This window comes from Glycine max, chromosome 5 (assembly GCF_000004515.6).
Source record: "Glycine max cultivar Williams 82 chromosome 5, Glycine_max_v4.0, whole genome shotgun sequence".
In the NCBI taxonomy this organism is placed as follows: domain Eukaryota; kingdom Viridiplantae; phylum Streptophyta; class Magnoliopsida; order Fabales; family Fabaceae; genus Glycine; species Glycine max.
In genome coordinates this window covers 42,114,313-42,136,196 of record NC_038241.2, presented here as the reverse complement: position 1 = coordinate 42,136,196, position 21,884 = coordinate 42,114,313, and the positions used below count along the sequence as shown (strand labels likewise).

Below are 21,884 nucleotides of genomic sequence, written 5' to 3'. Positions count from 1 at the left end.
TGTGAAGTTTATCATGTTTTTCAATTTTTATCATCATCCTAACAAAACAACATTCTTTTCTAAGAAATGATATTGGTATCATTTTATTTTTTCTTTTAACTTCTTCTTATTGACCCTCTATTAAGAGGTAAAATTTGCAAAAATTTAAAACTTAGATGGTAAAATGATGTTTATGATCGTGATACTTTTTTACGATGTATAGGTTTTTTGTTGCAGTAAAACTTTGGTAGTTAAAGAATTATACCAGATAAAATGGGTAGTAATGCTAAATATTCCACAAAGTTGCCATTAAAGAGGCTTTACGATAAAAGTTCTTGTGACTTTTTATTATTATTATTAACAATGTAATACTTGGTTCTTACGACTTTGGAACATGCGATTGAAGCACGTGAGAAAACTAGCTAGCTTAATTAAAGAGGAAAAATGATATTTATACAATTAAGCTCCACCTCGAAGACAAAGATCAATCCACCAATATCCTCCTCATTCATCCCACAAAGCAACCCTTTATTCTAACAATGGGTGGAGAAGACTGAGAAAGAACCGGCAGGTGTAGTCAATGAATGACCTTGTGCACTGGGATTATGACTACGATCGAGATAGCATAGAAAGAAAGGTGTTTTTGCAAAGTCAACTTCACATACCCCGTCACCAACTTGGATCCGTTGACATGTACCATGGTTGAAAGAGTGATGAGAGGATGTTTATTAGTACTAATTGACAATAACTGCAAACATATAAAAATTGTTCTTATCTGGAATGGAAAAATTTGTGGAGTAAAGAAAAAGTATATTAACCAGCTAGTGGTGTTGGTACTGCTGAACATTTCACCTCATTCATTCTGTGCTTCACTCACTAGAAATAGCTTCTCATCATTGTTAATCGTGCCTACATAAACAATTTTGCCACATTGTTCTGACAAAATACAGGAAGCGTTTGGAATTTCCAAATGTTTTGTCGCCTCCTTTATAAGCTCTTCAATGCTTTGTGGAACCGTTAGGACCACTCCCTCTTTTCTATCCGCTTTCTGATCATCCCATGGGTGGAAAGGAAATACTATACATCTCTTTTTCGGAATTTCATCTGTTGGTGTTGCTGCAAAGTTGATGATGAATGTATACGTATATGATTTGTTAGAATATAAATATTGCATACATGAAATAAAAAATAATTAACAAATTAAATTTCTTACCAAACATAAGATAGATACCTTGAGTTTCATGAATATTATTGGACAACTCAACCAACTGAGAAGCTTTTGCCACTTCAAGCATTTTGATCATATTTCTATCCCCACCGGTATGAGCTTCATGAAGAGGTGTATTTCCCCATCTGCCAGAAGGAAGTATTGAAGGATGTTATTTTGCAATTCAATAAGCAAGACAACAATATTGCTATTCTAAGATCCCTTCAAGTTAGCAATGAAATGATTTTGCATTTGAGCCATGGAGGTGCTAATGGAATATAAAGTGTTATCTGAAAAGATATGCTAACTCAATATTTGCACCATACCTGTCCTTAGATAAAACACTCGCTCCTGCTTCTAGAAGTACTTCCGCCATTGTAAACAAACCTTCAGAGGCAGCTATGTGAAGAGGTGTACGTTGATCATAATTTTTGGCATTTGGATTAACTCCACAACCCAGAACCCTTTTTAAAAGGTCCAACTCCTTCTTGGCAACAGTCATGCAGAGAAAATTGCCAACATCATCAATGGTAAAGATAGCTCCTGCGTTAACAAGTATAGATGCTACTTCTTCGTGTCCATTCTTGATGGCTTCAAGCAAGGGAGTGGTGCCAAATTTATCTAAAACAAATGGATGTTTAGAATGTAACACTATTTTTTTCTTCAAAGAAGAATATTCAATAAAATATATGTGATTTGGTTTTTAAAGTTCAACATCAAACCTGCACAGTTGATATTTACACCTTGCTCAACAAGATAGGAAGAAATATCTACATATCCTTTTGATGCTGAGATATGCTGTTATAACAAACATAAAATCAAACTAATAAAATGCACTTACTCACCACTGTATTTGATCATTTGACTATTCTATGCTCTTTCTTATTTTATTTTATTTTTTAAAAGAGCAAATAGGAGGGAAAACCAAATTCAAACCTGAAGGCATGACATTAACCTATGAATTATACAATAGTACTTGTTTGGTGCTACTGTGTCGAGTATTTGTTCATCCACAGATTAACTAAGATTTCCAAGGACAATATTCACTATCTCATATTGTAGAGACTGGAGACAATTTTATTTATAAGCAACGTGAGAATATAGAGATAAATTATCTCTATGTAATTATGCCTGATGAAGAAATGGAAATTGGTTGTTCATACCAAGGGTGTTCTGCCATCGTAATCAGTCTTATTGGGATCTGCCCCAAATCCAATCAAACGTTTCACAAGATCAAGATGACCATCATGGGCAGCAAAATTCATCCTTATTGCCAGCTCTGTTTCCATGTTACCAATAGTCAGGTTGAAATCTGACTCCAAAAGCTTACGTTGTAGACTCAAGTCTTTTACCTGTTAGCCAAGTATAAGCAGGAATTATAAACTTGTCAACTTAGAATTCTATCCAAAGCCCTAAGAATTCCGTCAGTAAAAAGACCACAGATTAATTGTCATTAGCATGAAAGTGATGGTGACTATTTCTAAGTAACTTGGTTGCCTAAATCATCTCGAAATTGCTTAAGTAAAGAAATCAAATAGTTTCCCCCTCTATATGTCATCTTTTGAAGCTATGCAGTTAGGTAATTTTTTTTCCTGAGACTCACTAAACAACCACAAAAGAATCTAGCGCCAGAGAGTCCTTCCTCACATCCTTAGTTTTGGTGGTAAACCATGGGCATTGATACATATAGTAAAGTTTATGGATATAGATGTAATGATAAAAAAGAAGCAAGAAAAATAGGGAATTTTTTTATAAAAAAAAATCACAACATACCTCAAGGAGATTGTTCAAGACAATACGACCATCTAAAAAGTATATCTTCAGTATTTCAGTAAAGGATTTCTTATCAAGTCGTAAAACCTTGCAAAATTCATGAGCTTCAACCATGGAAGTTTGAGGCTTATTGCAAAAAAAAGAAACCTGGCCGAAAGAACTATAGGTATGCAATGTAATTGTATTTTCTTCTGTATCATCATCTTCCTTCCTTATCTCATGCTGTTGACAAGAAGAAAAGTTGTCAAGCCAGATTTAAAATTTGTATATTTATACATTTTTCCTTATCTTTTCAGTAATTCAGATTTAAAAATGCTTTTTTATGCATATTTGTGATACATAATGATATCATTTCCCGGTTATAATTATATTTTTCCAGTTTTCTGATATTCAATTTAACTTGAGGAGGCGTCGGTTTCCAATAATACAAGTAATAGAAAAGTCATATTGAGTTTAGGCGCTATTTTATTGGCTTAACCAGTTCAACCTAATGACAACGATCTTTCCTATTGAGCATTCATCTCAAGCAGAAACATTGTCCTAGCATCACAACAATCAAGAACTGTAAATTTGGAATATATAACAGCTGGGTGTAAGTGAACTGAGGAATGATGAGAGAGAGTAGCATTGAAGATGTTCATCTGAATTACTGAATGACATATAAAGAAAAATGTATAAATATACAAATTGATGGGTTACTGGAATACTTACCAGCTCACCGTGATATACAAAATAGAGTTGATCTACAACATCTCCTTGCTCCATAACCAATTCTCCTGGGAGGAAAAACTCTTCCTGGACTTTGGTTGCCTATTGAAACAGATTTTAAGTTGGAAATTTCTGATGAAAACAAGTGTTATCTCAATACAAACACTACCACATGATCAAATTCATCAACAGTCGTTGTACGGTTAATACAGTTATTCTCTTATATCAATATGCCGTTTAGTTTACTCAGTCATATCATCCCATTATTGTTAAGTGTTATGTACGTTAGAATAGTCAGTTAGACAACGAACGCATATCCACACTTGTATATAAGTTGTAAAGGTCCATGTACATAATTAAACTATTAAAATTCTTTCTCATTCTAAGTTCATCTTTGCCTTATACCTTTTAACAAGAAGACAAGTTTCTTTGTTGTTCCTGTTACGTGTAAAATATCAAATACTGGTAGTTTTAAGATAGCATACACACTGGGATGGAATACAAGAATGGAAGAAACTTTTGTCAGTGTTTACAGGCAGTAATGAGGATAGTATGTGCCAATTGAGTAATTTGAGTTAGTATCTTTTTAAATATTTTCAAATTTAATTAGGTTTGCGGGGGGATTCATTAAGTATTTTATGGGACTTGAAGTGGTTCAGTGATCACTCCACCTTTGGCATTGCAATTTCACAAAGGAAATATATACACTAAAATGATAACTAAGCAGATTCATTAATGAACAAGTAAGTGAAGAAAGTTAGGATTAGAGGTTGGCAGGACAAAGCTAACAGATATTAAGAGAAGTTCAAATATATATAAATACCAAAATGTAAACTTAAAATTCCGACTATGCCACTCTGATGGTATAGTGTGAGCATGTAAAGAATGTCTTACAATCTGCTTTATAAACCCTGAAGAGCATCCCTTGAAAAGAGAAACTTTTTGAATGAACTGCTCATACAAACTAATCGAAATCTGCAAATAATCACATATTCAGTATACTGTACTGGGGCATTAGAATCATATAAGGTCTATTAAAAAGACCAATATATATATATAGAGAGAGAGAGAGAGAGAGGTAGTGACAAATATATAAAAAAATAAAAATAGAAAGACCTTTGTGCGGATAGTGGTTGGTATGTCCTGGAGAACAGAAGATCCGGTGTAACTTGGATGATACTTTAAGCGCAAATGATCTTTAATGTGGTGACATATCTGCTTGTCCAAATTGTTCTTATTGATGTAGTTAACAATATGAGACATTTGATCTCTGAATCTCTCGGTCTTAGATCCCTTGACAATCAAGGCAGTGATGTTGCCGAGAAGGTAAGCGCCGAGAATCATGTCAAAGGAGACATAAATCATGACAAATATCATTTCCCTGACATTGACGGCATGGATGTCTCCGTAGCCAAGAGTAGCCATGGTAACAATAGCGAAGTAGAGGGAGGTGACGTAACGCTTCCAAAGATCAATATGAGTGAAGTCAGAATAAGTATAGTCACCCATCTTCAAGCTACCGATCCAGGTATAAGAGTGTTGGGAAGGGGGCACGGTAGTTGCCAGATAGTAAAATAAGCAAGCGGCAGTGTGGGTGCAATAAAGTTCAACGACAAAGAGTTTGAGGATACGGGAGAACAAGTAACTGACACGGGTGTTCTTCTCGAGGGTGTCGAAGAATTGGGTGACTCTGAAAGCACGGCAGAGCCTTATCAAGAGAAGATAGCGGACGAGCTCGTTGTTGGAGGAGAGTTTGTAAAAGTAGTCCCAGGGGAGACAGGAGAGAAAATCGGGGAGGAAGCAAGACTTGAGGTATCTAAGGGCGATCTTGTGGGGGTCCAGGACCAAGGAGAGGGAGTTGGACTGGACCTCGTGATAGCCAACCAAGAACCGGAGGAGGATGTCAAGGAGGAAAAACAATTGCCCCGCCATGTCCAGCAGGAAAATCTTCTGGGGCAAGCCTCGGAAGAACCCAAACTCCATGGGAGTCAAGAAGGATGAGTACACTGCCCATATAAGAATGAAGTGCTTCCACGCCAGGTACCACCTGCACCCCCTAAATCCACTACTTAGCTTTAAGATAATTGAAGGAGTATATGTAATGGAAATATCACATACCGGTTATGAGGATGAATCACAAACTTGCGGCATGATGCATGCATTCTTTCCCCACTTCAACCAACACACCTCTACCTAAATTATTAAGCTTTTCAGCACAACAATAAATAGGCACTCAAGTCTTAGCTAATAGCTTATTTATTTACTTTTGGATCGCCCCCTCACTCCCTTCCCCGTTTGTGCTGTGGACTCTACCAGCTTTCCATGTCATCTCCGAATCTTCTACAGTCTCACTTTAGTGGTGTGACAAACAGGATCCTATAAATAATTTACAATTTTAGATCAAACAAACAAAACACTATCATTGATCCAATATTTTAGTAAAAAAATATTAACTGAAGAGAATTTAATACATTGATGCTGAGCGCATTGAACCAATCCAAAAATACCATGTTACTTTTAGAAATCAGCTTTATCCTTGGTTTTTGTTTCCTTTTTTCCAGGGAGAATATGCTTAAAGACTTGAACCGTGAATTAAACATCTAAGCATCAATTCGAAATTCAGATCCAATAGGCATCGTATGCCACTTCAATCAAGGAAAGGATAGTCCACCGAGAATCTGTGCTCGAATATATAACCCGGGAGGACATTACAATATAGTCTAATATTAGATAAAGTATTTAAGTTAATTTCTTTGACTATTTAATATACAATTTTTTTTTAATAATTTTAACGTTTTTTAAAACACTAATTTTTAATGCACCATTTGTTTCGGGGACCCACCCTCCTTGCCTGACACTGCTTCCCAACACTTCCGTTGCTTCATAGGCTGCTGTCTGATTAAGGACTCTTAACACACCCCTTTCTCACTCTCACTTAGCCACCCTCTTTGTATATTCCATTTTTGCTCATCCCAACTCTTCAAATACTCAGCTCCAAAAACAACACCACCGTATGGTATATTCAAGTGGGTGTTCATCTATAAAAATCTCTGTTCAAGTTATAAAAGTTTTAACACTAATTACTTCATCCGTCAAATTTGATAGGCTTGGCAGAGACCAATGCAAAATGAAATGATGACATTGCAGAAGAAATTGAAGCTGCATGTCAGTATATTGCTGATGTTAAAGAAAGACCAATTGCAAATGGATGCATAGAAGTTAAAATTACAATTGTAAACAATATGGATGAACAGAAAGACCAGGATGTAATTTGAAAATGAATGCAAAAGCAAAAAAACAATACATAAAAGAAATCAATATATCAAAAGATTACCATGAACTGAAGCTTGTTTCCCTTTACAATGATTGCATGGAAAAGGTCAAAAATAAAAAGAAAAGAATCACGCCCACGCATCATTTGGCAAGTCAGCAGAGGCATCAGCACATAAATCATCTGCATCATTATTCCTATATGCCTCGGTATAGTTGACGGGGCAAGCTCCAGCACGGGGGTGGGTTATATGATGCTTGAAGGACACGACATGTCTGTAATGGAGGCGGGATGAGAAAATTCCAGAAAATTTGAGTTGGAGACCCTTTGGCAGGGTTTGAGATAGAGAAACAAAGGAGAAGAAGGGAAATAAAATATTTGAAATTTGAAAACTGATAATTGTGCTGGTGGGAAGAAAATAACAGAGGAAGGGAGTAGTTGCGGTTTGCTTTCTCTCAACTACACGTCAGTATTGAAAGGACACTAGGATATTTACTATTGAAAAAACATAAGATGAGAATGTGCAACTATTGAATTAGGCATTTCGGATCAGCAAAGGTACTACAGCCCTTCCAACCGCAATTCAGAACATCAAAGCCAAGTTGATCTTTCCTTCAATCACCCCATACACCATCATTCCATTTTTTCCACTACAAAAATTAAAATATTAGCCAAAAAGGGAGGGGGGATGTCCACCTCATGGCAAAAAAAGAGGCCACAAGGCCATACAAAACCTGCCTTCTTCTCAACAAAATAAAATGAAAAGGGCTTATTCCTTGCTATTCACAAGCCTTCTCCCAATCATCTACTACATCAGCACCTTCTAAAGCATCAAAGTTTCCTGCAGGCTGCCCTCCTAGATTTGATCCACCATCACGAGGCTCCAACTTTGTGACAACACTACTTTCATAGTGTTTCCTAGAACCATCAATTTTAATGGCTGCAACAGATGAACTTGAAGAGGATTCTTGATTTAAGACACTCCAAGGATTTGCTGAAGCAGATATTAGGGCTTCTTTCTTCTTAATAGGCAATTGAACATTAGCAGAGCCAGTAGCCCACTCCTCATCACCCCAAGCATCTTCTCTCCAACCCAGCTCTTGAATAACATCTTTTTTCCATGGATTTCCCTTTAATGCTGCCAGTGCTCCTCCTTTCATTGTCCCAGATCCTCCTCAGGCATTGGTAGCTGAAGATGCTACTGATGCCCCGACATTTGGTGGAACAACCACCATCACAGCTCCCTTATAAACAGTGCCGTGATCAAACCTCCTCATTGCAGTTGCAGCACGGGCAGGGTCATTAAAAACGGCCAACGCATTTTTGTCATTTAACCAAACAAGTTCACACTTACCACCAAATCTCAACACCAATGCACTAATATCTGCATCCCTTGGTAAGTCTAGAAAAGAGACAACAACTCGAGGATCCATATCAACCAAAGGATCAAATGCAAGAGGAAGGGGCACATTTACAGTGGTAGTACCCTTAACCCCTAGCACACGAGCAGGAGCTCTTGATTTTGGGGTAACATGAACAACTATGAAATGCTTTGGCTCCCGACCAGCTGCATTCACTACAAGCTTCCATCTCTCAGCAATCACCCTTACTGCATCTCCTTTGTCCTTTAACATAGGACAGAAAACTTGGACTTTTGGACCATGTGCATCATTTCCTCTGCTCTTGCCAAGTACTAAAAACTTGCATCTCTCCTCAACAGATAAAACCCATTTAGAATCACTTCTCAACATGTCAGCAAGCAATTCAGAAGCAATCGAATTCTCACCAAAATGGAGAGAATCCAGATTTGGAGCGGTAATCTCATAAGCATCTGCAAGAACCCTTTTACGCTCTAACTTAGCACAGTCATCATTACACATCAGTTTTCTTTGTCTAAGGGGAGCTTTTTTGCCATTTGCAGCCACAGGTTGAAGAAGCACAGGCAACTTTTGAATAATGGAAGCTTCATGTACCACATCAGCATTATAATTAGCACCAGCATCACAAGGAACATTTTCTGTTATTCGGCCACAAGAACAAGTAATTGTGACGGGGAATTCGCATCTTGTATCTGGACTTGGAGTTGAAGGGTGACAAGGAGCTATACATGTATGCCGGCAGTCTCTCCTAGGAGCACCACATGTCACAACAGATAGATTATCACAAGGTGGGAGGTGACATGTTCTGCCACATGCATGTAAACCGCACTGTCTGGTCTTCACACAGAGTTTATTGCATCTAATATCCTTCGAACCACAAGGTATGTTCCTAAGAACTACATGCCCACCAATACATTCTTTTGCTACAGGCACTGAACAAGGAGGGCAATCTCGAAAAAGGCAGCTGTGAGAGGCCGGATGCGAACAAGGCTGAGGAACTGAACATGGAAGCTGACATGAGGGAGGCGGTGTGCCACAAGAGCATGTCAAATCAGTAAATATAGTTTGAAGACAAGGTGGACAATGACCACTGTGGCACAGGGATTCACATGGTAATTGACACAAGTGTGGATCCCAATCCGCATTAAGAATATTATTTGGATTAGAAAGTAAATTTCTGATTTTCCATTTTTGTCTTGCAACACTCCACAGTGCGGGAAGTAGAGCCACATCGACACTTCTGGGAAACTAGAACCAGACAAGGAGAACAATCCCCGGCATGGCATGGCTCTTCACAAAGGAAGGAACTTGCCACATACTTGTGAACAGGTAGGAATTGGGTCTAAACAACTGTGGCGTTTCTCCTCCAATCTAGTTTTCCCACAAGTCTCGATACAGATATGATTAGCACAATTAAGTTTCTTTCGACAAGAGAATACTCCACCATCTGCTCTGATTTCACCACTGTCCTGAATCTCTTGGAGCAACCAGCAACATCTCCTCTACGAAGCAAACAAAAGTAAAAGCAAAGCTCCCTCTCTCACCGCCTCTCCCTGCACGTGCTCAATATTTTTTAATGGGAGTAATACAACAATATAGTCTTAAATTACAATTCACACTAAACTTAAGAGTTTAGAGGGTTTTTGGTTTTAATCTTTTCAAGTTTTCTCTTTTACTCTCTCTAATACTTCTTTTGTTTGATTTTAGTTTCTTCCATGGCATCCCTCACGATGACGTCATCAAAAGACTATAATAAAATAAATCATAAATTCATAAAATAAAAGCCTTTCTATAAGGAATAAAAAATATAAGGTTAAAGAAAAAATGATATATTTACAATAAAATATTTAAGCATTAAATTTACAATTAATTAATAGCCAACAATCGATTAACAACCTCCCACAAATATTCGACAACAAAAATTGATAACTAAGGCCCCACTTGGGTAACTAATTTTTATTTTTAAAAATTAGTTTTAGTTTTTTCTCTCAACTTTATTTTCAAAATAAATTTATTTTAAAAGTATTGGATCATGTTAAAATTAATTTAAGGGTGTATTTCTATTAGCGGTGTTAATGGTGATGAAGATGATGATAATAGTGATATTGACAAGGAAATGACCATTATTACATATAAGGAATGTAATTTCTTAAAATTAAAAATTAAATTAATTCATAAAACCTTTTTTATTTATTGGTTTTATAAATAAATGAGAAAGTGTTTTAAAATTGAATTAAAATTCATTTCAATATATTTTTGTCAAGCATGTTTTGTTTTAAAAATTATATTTAAAAATAAAAAAATTTATTCATCCCAAACAAATTCAAGGATAGAAATGAAGTGTTTAAGGATTTAGGAAAGATGAGAATCACAAAGGGTCGATGACCAAACTATTTTTCAAAAATTAAAATATCTAAAGGTGTCATTAATTTCATTGCAACAATCTTGGGAAGACACAATGTTGAGTTTTTAGCACTATGATGGTTTTTTTTCTGCTATTCACCATAAACAATTAATGAGATATCATTATTGCAATTGAACGAGGTGAAAAAACGGATAAGCTATGTTAATGTTATAAATGACTAATTTAATCATTTTCCAAATGACAAATTAGTGCCTAACACAAATAGGCATAAGATGGCCTACAACTAACTAAGATCAAAATAAACGAAGTCTAAACGAAAATCAAAGCCTAAACATGAAATATGTAGTTTAAAATAATTTTCCACGTTAAATTGTCATAATGTCATATGGTCTCCTAAAAAGGAAAATAGTGAGTAATCAGTGTATGAAAAATTATTAATGGCAATTGTACTCTATAAATAAACAAAAAAATATGATGTAATCAAGTTTCCTATTCAAATTTTATCTTTATTTATGAATCAAATTTAGTTTAATACTTCTTTAGGGCTAATATATCACTTTTTGGTTTGACTTGATAGCAACATCATGATAACTTGATACTTTTGATAACATTATCATTTATCAAGCATGATGTCATCATTTGTTGACGGTTTGAGTAATAATTTAATTTATTCTTTAAATTATTTAAAATAAATCAATTTAATCCTTAAATTTTTTTAACACGCCAATCAAGTTGCCTAATTTTAAAAAATACTTCAATAAGTCTTTCACGATTTTAAAAAAAAAAATTATATTTATGCTTTAGATATGATTTTATTTTATTATTTGAATAAACTGATTTTTAAAATATTTTTATCAATCATTAATATTTCGTAAAAAATTTTACCAAACAAAGATATGAATTTTTTTTTCTTGTTTTTAGATATGTAGGAATTTAACCAAGTGAGCTAGAGCTTGTTGAAAGATATGAATCCAGTTGTTTGTTCTGGTGTCCAATACAATATAGCATGGGATATTTTCTTCTTCTGCATGATCCTTTTGGCTTTGGCTACCCTTACGTTGCTTCCACACTGCTCATCATGGCTGCTCGGGTGATGGCCGAATCTTGTTCGATTTTAGCTTGTTTTTTTTTTTAAGACAATAAGGTAGGTAGAGCAACGAAAACAGGACCACTAGTGGACAAGAAAACGGTATAGTATCTGATCAAACCAAAAATCCTTTCTTCCTTTCGATTTTTGTTTTTGTCAAGACTGAATCAAGTGTATGATATGATTTCAAAAAGCTAATTAGCATGCAAGGCCACACAAAAGTAAAAAGAGCCTAGCTATATATGATCAAAACTTGATAAAAAAAAAAACATTTACGTCAACGAGTAGGAACCAGGTGCACCTTTGACTTGACTTGAAATTTAACTAACCAGCGATTTCAATCGGGCCATGAACAGAACAGAACACCGATACGTCGACGGCAGACTGCTTGGAATATCGTAATGTATGTTTAATTTCTTTCATTAGAACTTAGAAGGAGAAGTCAAAAAAAGATAAGGAACATGGATCGGAGCAGAGGGGTAAATTCATTTATAATTTAAATTTATTCTTGTTACTCTGGTATGTAATAATATAAAGTAATTGGAATGATATTGAAATAGGAAAAAGATATAATTAGCCAGTTGGGGGTAGTTGTTGGCTGGTTAATAATAAGCAGCCAGCATGAGTGTACTTAGTATATGAAAAAAGGGATAAAGAACAGGTGGTGCACTACTACGTGTCATTGAAATCGGCGTCGTTGAAATACCTGTGTCTTTCTACATCGATTTCACGACCGTCTTAGAATGGTGCAGTTCAAAACACCTGTCTTAAAATTCTAACCATTCTACATTGGTCATTAGGATAACCAATGTAGAATTTCCGAAATTCTACATCGGTCGTGGCCGTAAAATGTTATAGGATGCTACCTCATGCTAAGGCATTCTATATCGGTTGTCCTAATAATCGATGTAAAATTATTAATTTTTTTTATAAAAAAAATTCCTTTTTATTTATGAATGACAATAACAATGCAAATATAATTGAACCTAATGTCTTGTATGAGACTTACTTTATAAACTCTTATGAAAATTCAGCAATGAAAATAATAAATGAATAATCACATCATTAAAACAAGCTATACATGAACCTTGGACTATTAATATAATGAGTCAAGGATGACCATATGCATGTTATGACAAGCCTGTGCAGAAAGAAAAGGAAATTTTAGTATACCTTAACTGCTGCAGTATCATCTACACTAATCTTTTGCAATATCTAAATCAGCAAACATCTTACATTGAAGAAAAGCCTGCATGTAAGAAGATTATCTTAAAAGTTTTGAAAGTGATATATAGGTATTTGTCATCAACAATTATGTTAATGATAATGACACAATTAGCTGGATAACTAAAACTTAAGCTTTATACATACCAAACATATATCAATTATGTTAGTGATACTAGTTGCATTTGGTTATATGTCATAGATATATTAATTAACTATCTCTAAAACAAACCTATTATACAAAGTCCACAAAGGAATAAAATAATTAAAATTTAAACCTTTATATCTACAACATTTGTTATTAATTTCTTAAAGTAAGAAGGTCACATATGTTAACAAAAAAATCTCATATATCATTCTTTTCTTTTAACATAAAAAAGTGTTTCTCAATTTTTTGTTTTAAATCTTAGTTTATGTTGGATCTACTATCTTCTTAAAAAAAAAATCCATAACTAGACCAATGCCATTTTACCCTCATCATTTTTTGTCCCTATTTTCACGAGAGAAAAAAAAAAGATTTCTAGAGCTTTAAAATGATAACTTTTACCCTCATCATTTTTTGTCCCTATTTTCACGAGAGAAAAAAAAAGACTTCTAGAGCTTTAAAATGATAACATTTTTACTCATACTGTAGCTCAAAATAATCAGTTTAAAGAAAACAAGAAGAAATGATTAAGGAATTCTTTATTCTCCAGCAAGCGATAAGGCATTCTTGACTCTCCAACATGAGGTTTAATTTGCAGGCATCTTAAGCATGGTCATGTGTAAAAAAAAAGAATTATTATATAATTGCCAACCTGAGGGTGGCTCATTACAGCTCTGAGATCCTCTTTTCTCACACCAGGTAATCCTAAGAGGCAGTGGTTAATTAGCAACTGCACCTCCCCAACAATGTGTAGCTTGTGTCCAAGAAGTAAATCATAATTAGGGTGGATGCTCCCACCAACAGAACTTTCGATGGGTAGAACAGCTTTATCCACTAACCACGATTCAACAGCCTGCATGCAGAAAAGAATATAAATATATATATCATCACAGAATATTTTAGTCAAGGCATCACATGGAGAAAGATGAAAGAGAGAGAGAGATGTTAATTAAGAAACAAGAAATGGAACCTTGAATGAAGTCTCAAAGTCCTCACATGGCACTGTCTCACATTTTGGATATGCTTTCAAAGCTGCATCCTCAGTATATGCTCCTGGAAGGCCCTGTATCAAGTAATTCACTGGTTAAGAAATTATCATGCATCATACCTTATAAGCAACGCGCAACTTTGACCCATCACTTGAAGGAAATTCTTTACCCATTAATGGCTCTGCAGTTAAAGAAGTTGTATAGTCATGCCAAAAGAAATTAAGAAGAAAAAGAAAATGAGACTAAATCTTTTCTCTCTAGCAAACAACAAAGGTTGCATTTCAGCAAATATATCTTTATCACAACCATCAATTTTAAACTTAATACTCTTAATGATTCATTACAAGAAACATAAGTATAATATTTAGCTGAGCCACTTAGTTTTATTTCTTGAGTGGGCACAAGGATCATTTAATATAATTATTAAACAAGTGGTAAGAAATGATTGTTTACATAATCAATTTTTTAATTTTAAACAAATAAAAATTACATGACACAAAAATAATATTTTCTTAAGAGTAATTGATTAAGTAACCCCATAGTAGATGTTTTTAACTAGGAGGATAATAATGGTAATAATAATTATATTTCTGATAATTTCATTAACAAAACTTGAGATTTATTAATTTTTCTTCCCCAAATAAACTAATTCAAGCACACTGAGGCCCAGCCAGACCAATTCACACTTTACTGTACCCACCAGTGTGTAGTGTGTACCTGGCAAGTCAAGTCTGGCTACCAACGTCAGTATAAAAAAATCTCCAAACGCCCAATTGAGGAGCTTTGTTGGCACAACCCCAGATGGAATAATCCTTGAGAGCCATAAGATCACAGAAGAGCAAAAATCTGATTGAAATCAAAGAACAAGTCCTCAACGATCAAAGTGCAAAAAGGAGAAGTTGGTGAACTTCTTATAGGCAAGATAGATAGTGTCTAGAAGTAGGTGATGCAAAAAGATGAAGGCGTTAACATTTGACCGAGTGATATATATATATATATATATATATATATATATATATATATATATATATATATATATATATATGATCTCAGTTATGAACTGAACTGCACCTTGAATGAAATCGAGTTTTAATTGGAATTGAACAATGAGAGAGATTAAAGACGCCAATCACTCAGACACCTGTTGTTTGAAAGAAATTAACGGTTAAGCATACTAGTTTGTAGGCCAGGTTTTAATATGGCACATGACATTTCTTGATATAAACATGGACATGTCTCCATCGTAAAGCACCTGGAAAAAAAAAGTATCAATGGCAACCAAGTAAGTAGTAATACACTGAATTACTCCTTAAAATTAGTAATATCATGAATTTAATTCTTGAAACTAAAACATGTTATTTAATTTTGTAAAATTAGCAAGCATTGACATCTATTTAAAAGCATAAATTTGACATCTATTTAAAAGCATAAAGCTCATGAGGATTAGACGAAGTGAAAGGTAAAGTAGAAAATAAATAAGGGGAACGCATACTTCTTGGTGCATGCTCACCACCTTCCACCATCAGGGGACACTTCAAGTGCCATCAGGGGACATCATCAGGGGACCCACCATAGTTAAAGCACATTAATGCACTGCTATATAAAACAGCCAATTTTCAAGCAATGAACTTCAAATAATAGCTAATTACAATCTTAGACCATAATCCATTTTTGCATTTTCTTGCATAATACAATTACAATGTAATTTTTCTTTCCAATCTTATATATATATATATATATATATATATATATATATATATATATATATATATATATATATATATATATATATCATTCATTTAAGGAATTGTTAGAAATTACTTGTGCACTCCACATGCATCATTCTCTTTCCTATCATTCTATAACTCTTGCCAATTAAAATACATATGAAGAAAGTAAGAAGCACAACACAAGTAACATGAAAACAGATTTATTTTGACTTTAATACTGGAGTTGATACACCCTTCCACGGTGCTGCACCCTTGTCCCTTTTTGGTGGTGTGCAATTGATAAAAGAAAAAAGACATTGATGTCACATGGAACCACTGTGGAAGTTAATGTTATGCAAATTAAGCTCAAGATTAAAATCTGCTTAATTAATAATTCTATAACCACATACCTCTGCAATCATGGTGTCTCCTTTGTAAACTTTGCAGGACTTGTCAGTGTGGCTCCCAACAGGTATATCTATATATCAATATTTTATCATTTTGGATTTTATTTGTTCATATTTATTAAACTTACTGCAACAACGGAATCACAGGCAGCAATAGCTAGAATATCTGCACAAGAAACAACTCCGGGACAAGCAGCCTCCACTTTAGTTTTGATGTCATCAATTCGTTAAACTCTTCGGCAGCTAGGGGAACTGCCATCTCTGCCACTGAATGGAATGATGGATATTGGTTGAGACCAGTCCACAATTTCACCGAACCAGAGAGCACAATTTGCTTGGACTCAGTGGCTACATAATTTGCTGCTGCTCGCGCCCCTCCAGATTGAGCCTCACTCACTACTTTCTCAGCTTTGTGTGTCACTTTCTGAACCAAACAAGTGACTTGGGTTGCAACCTGCTTAACCAAAGAAGGTGCATGCTCATCGAATTTGTGAGCAGCTTCATCCACCTGTCACAATCATATACCCAAAAATTAATTGCTTGGCAAATATTAGCAATTTCCCAATTCATTCAAACATCAGCAATGGAATTTTATTTCAGGCATGTCGATGCGAGGGCATACAAAATTTACATAAATTCAATTCATGTTACATTCTTTTTTATTTTATTTTATGCTATAAGTACACACGAAAGACGATACTAATCAAACAAGACAATTAAGGGTGAGAAATATACATAAAAAAAAAATCAAACTGTATGATGGTATCAAGTTCTGGGGTAAGAATGAAAAACAAAAAAATTCAACTTTGGATGCATTTACAGATAACAAGTTCCTCAGAAGGGTGTTATTGTTATTTGCCACGGTTTTCACCAAACTGTATGATGGATCAGTTAATGCATGGCAATGTTTAGAAACAAGTTGTTGTCCGTGCATTAACATTAGAAGTAATCTCCACCAAACTATTTATGCCAATATGGCATGGTTATTCAATTTTGTTCCTACGTCATGGGTCTCTTCTTCTCAAGAAAGTTTTCCCTACTCTATCTTTTCTCAAAGAAATTAAGCAACCTCTGGGGATTTGTTTCCCGAGCAACTCGACAACATGATGTGTCTCGTTGCCCGCACTGGCAGCGCTACGACGATGGTTGTCGCCAAGTTGTGGGGTGAGTAATTGTTTCTTTAACTTCTTAATCAGCTGACTTTTAGTACGTAATTAATTTTGAACAGATACATTCCATACAGATACCAAAATAAGGAATTAGAGGTTTTGGTAATTAGTGCTCAGAAAGGCAATGGAATGCAGTTCCCAAAGGTAATTAATTAATTATTATTTTGACATTAAATTTACTACAATTAATGGTTCGTTTTTATAATTAACGTGACATGCATGATGCGTCTGTTTGCGTTCGTTCGATCAGGGAGGTTGGGAGAGCGACGAATCCATGGAGCAGGCTGCTTTAAGGGAGACCATAGAGGAAGCTGGGGATTAAATATAGCTTTGGTTAATTAATTACTTGCCAAACATTGCAGCTTAATTTATTTTGCTTAATTGCAGAGTAAATTGGGTAAATGGTTTTATAAGAGCAAACGCCTAGACACGCTACATGAGGGATATATGTTCCCTGGTCCCTTTGATTGTGAAGAAGCAATTAGAGAAGAACATTCGGAAACGAACATGGGTACGTATGTCATATATAATTAATTAATGTTTTGTTCCTTTAATTGTATGCAGATGACAATTGATGGATGAAGGAGGCGGTCAGTAGACAACCTCAATTTTGGGCGGACTAAGAACTAACTCCATGCTAGAGACAGAAATTTCCAGAGAGATCTAGCAACAGAACTCAGTCTAGTCTAGATGTATAAATTCTATTCATTTCTTCTTTCCTTTATTTCATTCTTTAATTTGTATTGCCACTTTTAATCAGATTAATTACCTCCATCATTTTGTTGTGTGACTTTTCTTGTGTATGGATGTGCCAATAATTTTGTTGCCTCGATTTTGCTTGTGTTTGAATGATTTGGTCAAAACTGGTTCAATTTTTTAATTACCGAATAATTGATATTTATAAGCTTACATAAGTAGTAGGTTTTTATTTTTTTTGACCGAATCCAACTCAAACAATGTCATTAATCAAAATAAATAGTTATCTTCATTAAACTTGTTTACCAAATTCTAAACCCATCAAATCCGTGTTTACAAGAGAAGAAATGTGGACAAGTGTTGCGGAAAATATCATCTAACTTTAAACTATTAATAAATAACAAACAAAGTAATTAAATAATTAGGAATGTTTTATATATTAATAGATTCACTGTAAGCATACAAGAATAAAAAATTTATTAAACATAAATTAATTTTTAAATGTAAAATATATTAGTAATTTTAACTCACATAATTTATTAAATTATTAAATTGAATCACTCATGATTTTTTCTTTTTTTAAGTATCTTGATTTTATTTGTTTTTTGCATGCTAATATCATCCTTAATCAATCAATTTAATTAGATCTTGTTGACTAAATGCACTTAAATTAATAACACAAAATATGTAAATTTTAAAATATATATCACTCCACCTAATAATTTGAATGTCTATAATAGATTGTAGTTGCTTAATAATTTATCCTAGCGTCTAATCAACAGGATCGACTTATATGACCATCTGTTGGGAGATATGTTTTTGTTTAAACTTGCTTAATAAGAAGGTATTGGATGGGGGAGAAGTCAATTTTGGAAAAAGAAGATGACAACCCAAACAAGACTTACAGTTGCCGTTTCTGATAAATGGGCCATACCATAAGTGAAGTAAGCGACAGCCGACAGATAATAACGACGGTTTATGCTTCCGCAATATGTTAACCACCCAATTTCTTACAAGTAGTTTTAAAAAATTAATTATTAATTAGTAAAACTCCTGCAGGAGTGATTAAGCAGGCAATACTTGCAAAAAAAATATGAATTTCTCAGCTAACTTTTGCTGCTCTGCCTGCATGCGTGTTGGGGTGTGGCCACTCTGTCTCACCTTATCCTTCTAAAACTAAATTATTACACACAATCACATTCATTTTTTAATAATTTTCTTATGTATTAATTTATATCAATATTTTTTCACAGTCATAATATACATCAAAATTTAATTCTACTTTACGTGTGCGTTTCTTGTTAACGGAGTTATGGATTAACGTAGCACTCCTTTCAGTCTCAACTATAAATAATAAAAATAATTATTTTACACTAATTAAAAAATTAATAAGAGAAAAATATCATACCAATCTTGTGATCTAGCTATATATATTTTCTGCAACAAAAAGTCTTTTAAAATTATTTCCTTTTATTTATTATTATAGTGAAAAGGAAGTCCACATTCTTTTTGGATAAAAAGAAGTAATATATATATCAGCGCACAAAACAAATGAAAAGAGTGAATGTCACAAGATACAAGAGAAATCCTAATAAGCCGAAAAAGAGTCAAATCTAGCTAGGACAACAACTGAAGAAAAGAAACCAAAACAAAATATTAAAGATGCTGTTAGAAGAGATACATGGCGACTCCTAGAAGACAAAAGTGGTGAAAAACAAGAAGGATTTGTCACAGTAACGATGTGCTACGGCAGAAGAGTACCCAAAGGAAGATGATGACATGCCAAAGCAATTACAAGTACACCATGAAAACAACTCTCAAGAACCTTACCAGAGACTGGTTAATTGCACGCACATTCTTCCATGTGCTAACTATATATCTATTTTTCATATTTGTCGTATGCCATTCTATATATGCCCTGTGTTGGCAGGTTAATTTCCCACCATAGATTCCAGCTGGTTATATATGTATAACCTTTGATATCTCACGTAAAGTATAAAAATCTCCTCCCCTATTGGTAGGGAGGGATAAGTAAGGGCATAGGCCTCAAAAAAACATGTATTTATCACCATTCCATCATCATCCTTTTCAAATATTAATTTATTCTTAAATTGTATTTAAGTTAATATTTTTATTTTTTATTAATGCTATTCATTTTTTATGGGTATTTATTTTAAATGTGAGTGTGAGAAGGAGTATTATATTATTATATCGAGATTTGTCATCCCTATTAATATTGATAATTAAAAAATTAATAATTAAGTATAGTGCTTTTTAATATAATTTAATTAAAACTAATAATAGAACTTTTTCTTCTATAGGAATTCGATTTCAATAATTTTTACAATGAAACTGTTTTTGTTTATTGTTTTGAATCCAAAAAAATTAAATTTTTAGGTGAAGAATAATTGAAAAGATATTGTATTAATCTTTAAAAAAATTAATATTTAGTGAATTATAGTATTTATACCTATAATGGTTGCAACTGCTAAAAAAAGACTTTCAAAATTAAAGTTGCTTAAATTTAATTTATTTAAAATCAACATTGATACAATATAAATTATATTGATGACATTTTATGATCTAAGACCTCAGGAAATGATTGGGGCATTTTGCCTTTATTTCTTGTAATTTCTTTATAAAAAAAAAAAATTAACAAACGGAATGGTTTGAATTTTTAGACCCAACAGAACCACATGCAATCCTTCGGTTAATGAAGATCTATACTTAAGGAGTTAACTGTGAAGTTAACAATAACTATAGGTTTTTTAAGGTAATAACCCGTGCTTAACAGTAAGTCAATTATGCCAAATCAATCCGTTGAATTAAAAAACAATTAAATCATTAATTTGAACAACTCAAAATCAAGAAGAAAAAAATATAAATTTGGTCTAACAACAAAAATCAGCCAAAATCATCAACGTTAAAAAATAATAGTTTAAATCAATTTTTCAATATATATTTTTATAATTAAATAAAAAATAATATGAATTGTTATCATTTAATTTTTTATTATGTTATTCATGATTTTTTTATCGAATATATTTTTTGCATATAACTATTTAGCGAATATTTTTATACATCTAGCTTGAGTATCTGAGAAACCTATAATATCTATCTAACAGATGGCCATTTGGTTGTTGCCTGCTGGTATGGCATCATTCCTTTTAATAAATCGACCGCTTGTCCTCCTTTTATGGAATCAAACAATAATCACAAAATTGATCAGAAATTAAGAGTTAAGCGTCGGCATGGAAATAATTTATTGATTAATCGATTGCGACTGGTAAAATTAAAAGTTCAATTTTGGCTATGTTGCATGGATATGGGTACCGATACCAAGGTACGAGTACATAATACAGAATTTTAAAAAATTTCAGAATACGGGTACATTAATATGTATTTCAAAAAACATATATGTATATAAAAATTAAATTAAATATTAATATGATAAGTTATGGAAACTACAAATAAGTATAATTTATAATAAAAGAAGATTAAATTTTTCGTCATGACAAAAAATATCTCACGATAAATAAAAAAACTATAATACATGTGATATTACACTTTAAAAGTAAGTCAAAAGAGATACTAGTAACTTGAATTTAAGAATGTAAACTTCTTTATAACTGCTATTCTTATTTCAAGAGAAGATAAAGAATTATATGTATAAGAATTAAATCTTTATTTTTAAGATTAAACATATTTCTTTTTCATAGAATAGATTAAAAATAGATTAAAATGTATTTTTGTTTCTCATTTTATCTTCATTTCTA

General features: G+C 33.5%; 4 protein-coding genes and 1 long non-coding RNA gene across 8 annotated transcripts; 1 reads left to right on the top strand and 4 right to left on the bottom strand.

Annotated features, from left to right (window-relative positions):
- Positions 1 to 253: 253 nt before the first annotated feature.
- On the bottom strand, positions 254 to 9,853 carry LOC100798698 (potassium channel SKOR). Of its 4 annotated transcripts, none has more exons than XM_026128538.2 (12): positions 7,002 to 9,853; positions 5,786 to 6,043; positions 4,784 to 5,723; positions 4,562 to 4,642; positions 3,671 to 3,769; positions 2,960 to 3,181; positions 2,350 to 2,538; positions 1,909 to 1,984; positions 1,513 to 1,807; positions 1,193 to 1,332; positions 832 to 1,095; positions 254 to 727 (listed from the first exon to the last, which is right to left on the bottom strand). In XM_026128538.2, the coding sequence occupies exons 2-11, from the start codon at positions 5,827 to 5,829 to the stop codon at positions 833 to 835; spliced, it is 2,349 nt and encodes a 782-aa protein (XP_025984323.1). In that variant the 5' UTR covers positions 5,830 to 6,043; positions 7,002 to 9,853; the 3' UTR covers positions 254 to 727; position 832. The 4 variants fall into 4 exon arrangements, with proteins under 4 accessions (XP_025984323.1, XP_040871707.1, XP_040871708.1 ...); XM_041015773.1 differs by having other exon boundaries at positions 1,211 to 1,332; XM_041015774.1 differs by having other exon boundaries at positions 1,211 to 1,332; positions 4,784 to 5,714.
- On the bottom strand, positions 8,114 to 9,634 carry LOC121174871 (NF-X1-type zinc finger protein NFXL1). The gene is made up of 2 exons (XM_041015312.1): positions 9,573 to 9,634; positions 8,114 to 9,407 (listed from the first exon to the last, which is right to left on the bottom strand). Exons 1-2 carry the CDS (start codon positions 9,632 to 9,634, stop codon positions 8,114 to 8,116), a joined length of 1,356 nt encoding a protein of 451 aa, XP_040871246.1.
- Positions 9,854 to 12,898: 3,045 nt separating the features above from the next.
- LOC100799219 (uncharacterized) lies at positions 12,899 to 15,852 on the bottom strand. Its single transcript, XR_001388577.2, has 7 exons — positions 15,620 to 15,852; positions 15,199 to 15,379; positions 14,845 to 14,973; positions 14,297 to 14,308; positions 14,109 to 14,201; positions 13,791 to 13,991; positions 12,899 to 13,018 (listed from the first exon to the last, which is right to left on the bottom strand). It is a non-coding gene; the product is annotated as an uncharacterized lncRNA (long non-coding RNA).
- Positions 15,853 to 16,400: 548 nt separating this feature from the next.
- On the bottom strand, positions 16,401 to 17,177 carry LOC121174870 (REF/SRPP-like protein At1g67360). Its single transcript, XM_041015311.1, has 2 exons — positions 17,064 to 17,177; positions 16,401 to 16,751 (listed from the first exon to the last, which is right to left on the bottom strand). The coding sequence occupies exons 1-2, from the start codon at positions 17,175 to 17,177 to the stop codon at positions 16,401 to 16,403; spliced, it is 465 nt and encodes a 154-aa protein (XP_040871245.1).
- A 72-nt stretch (positions 17,178 to 17,249) lies between these two features.
- LOC100799749 (nudix hydrolase 4) lies at positions 17,250 to 18,179 on the top strand. Its single transcript, XM_041015771.1, is given in 7 exon segments — positions 17,250 to 17,318; positions 17,320 to 17,362; positions 17,365 to 17,407; positions 17,472 to 17,556; positions 17,663 to 17,727; positions 17,781 to 17,871; positions 17,873 to 18,179. Coding segments are annotated over 7 exon segments (474 nt in total). The 3' UTR covers positions 17,951 to 18,179.
- The last annotated feature ends 3,705 nt before the right edge of the window (positions 18,180 to 21,884 follow it).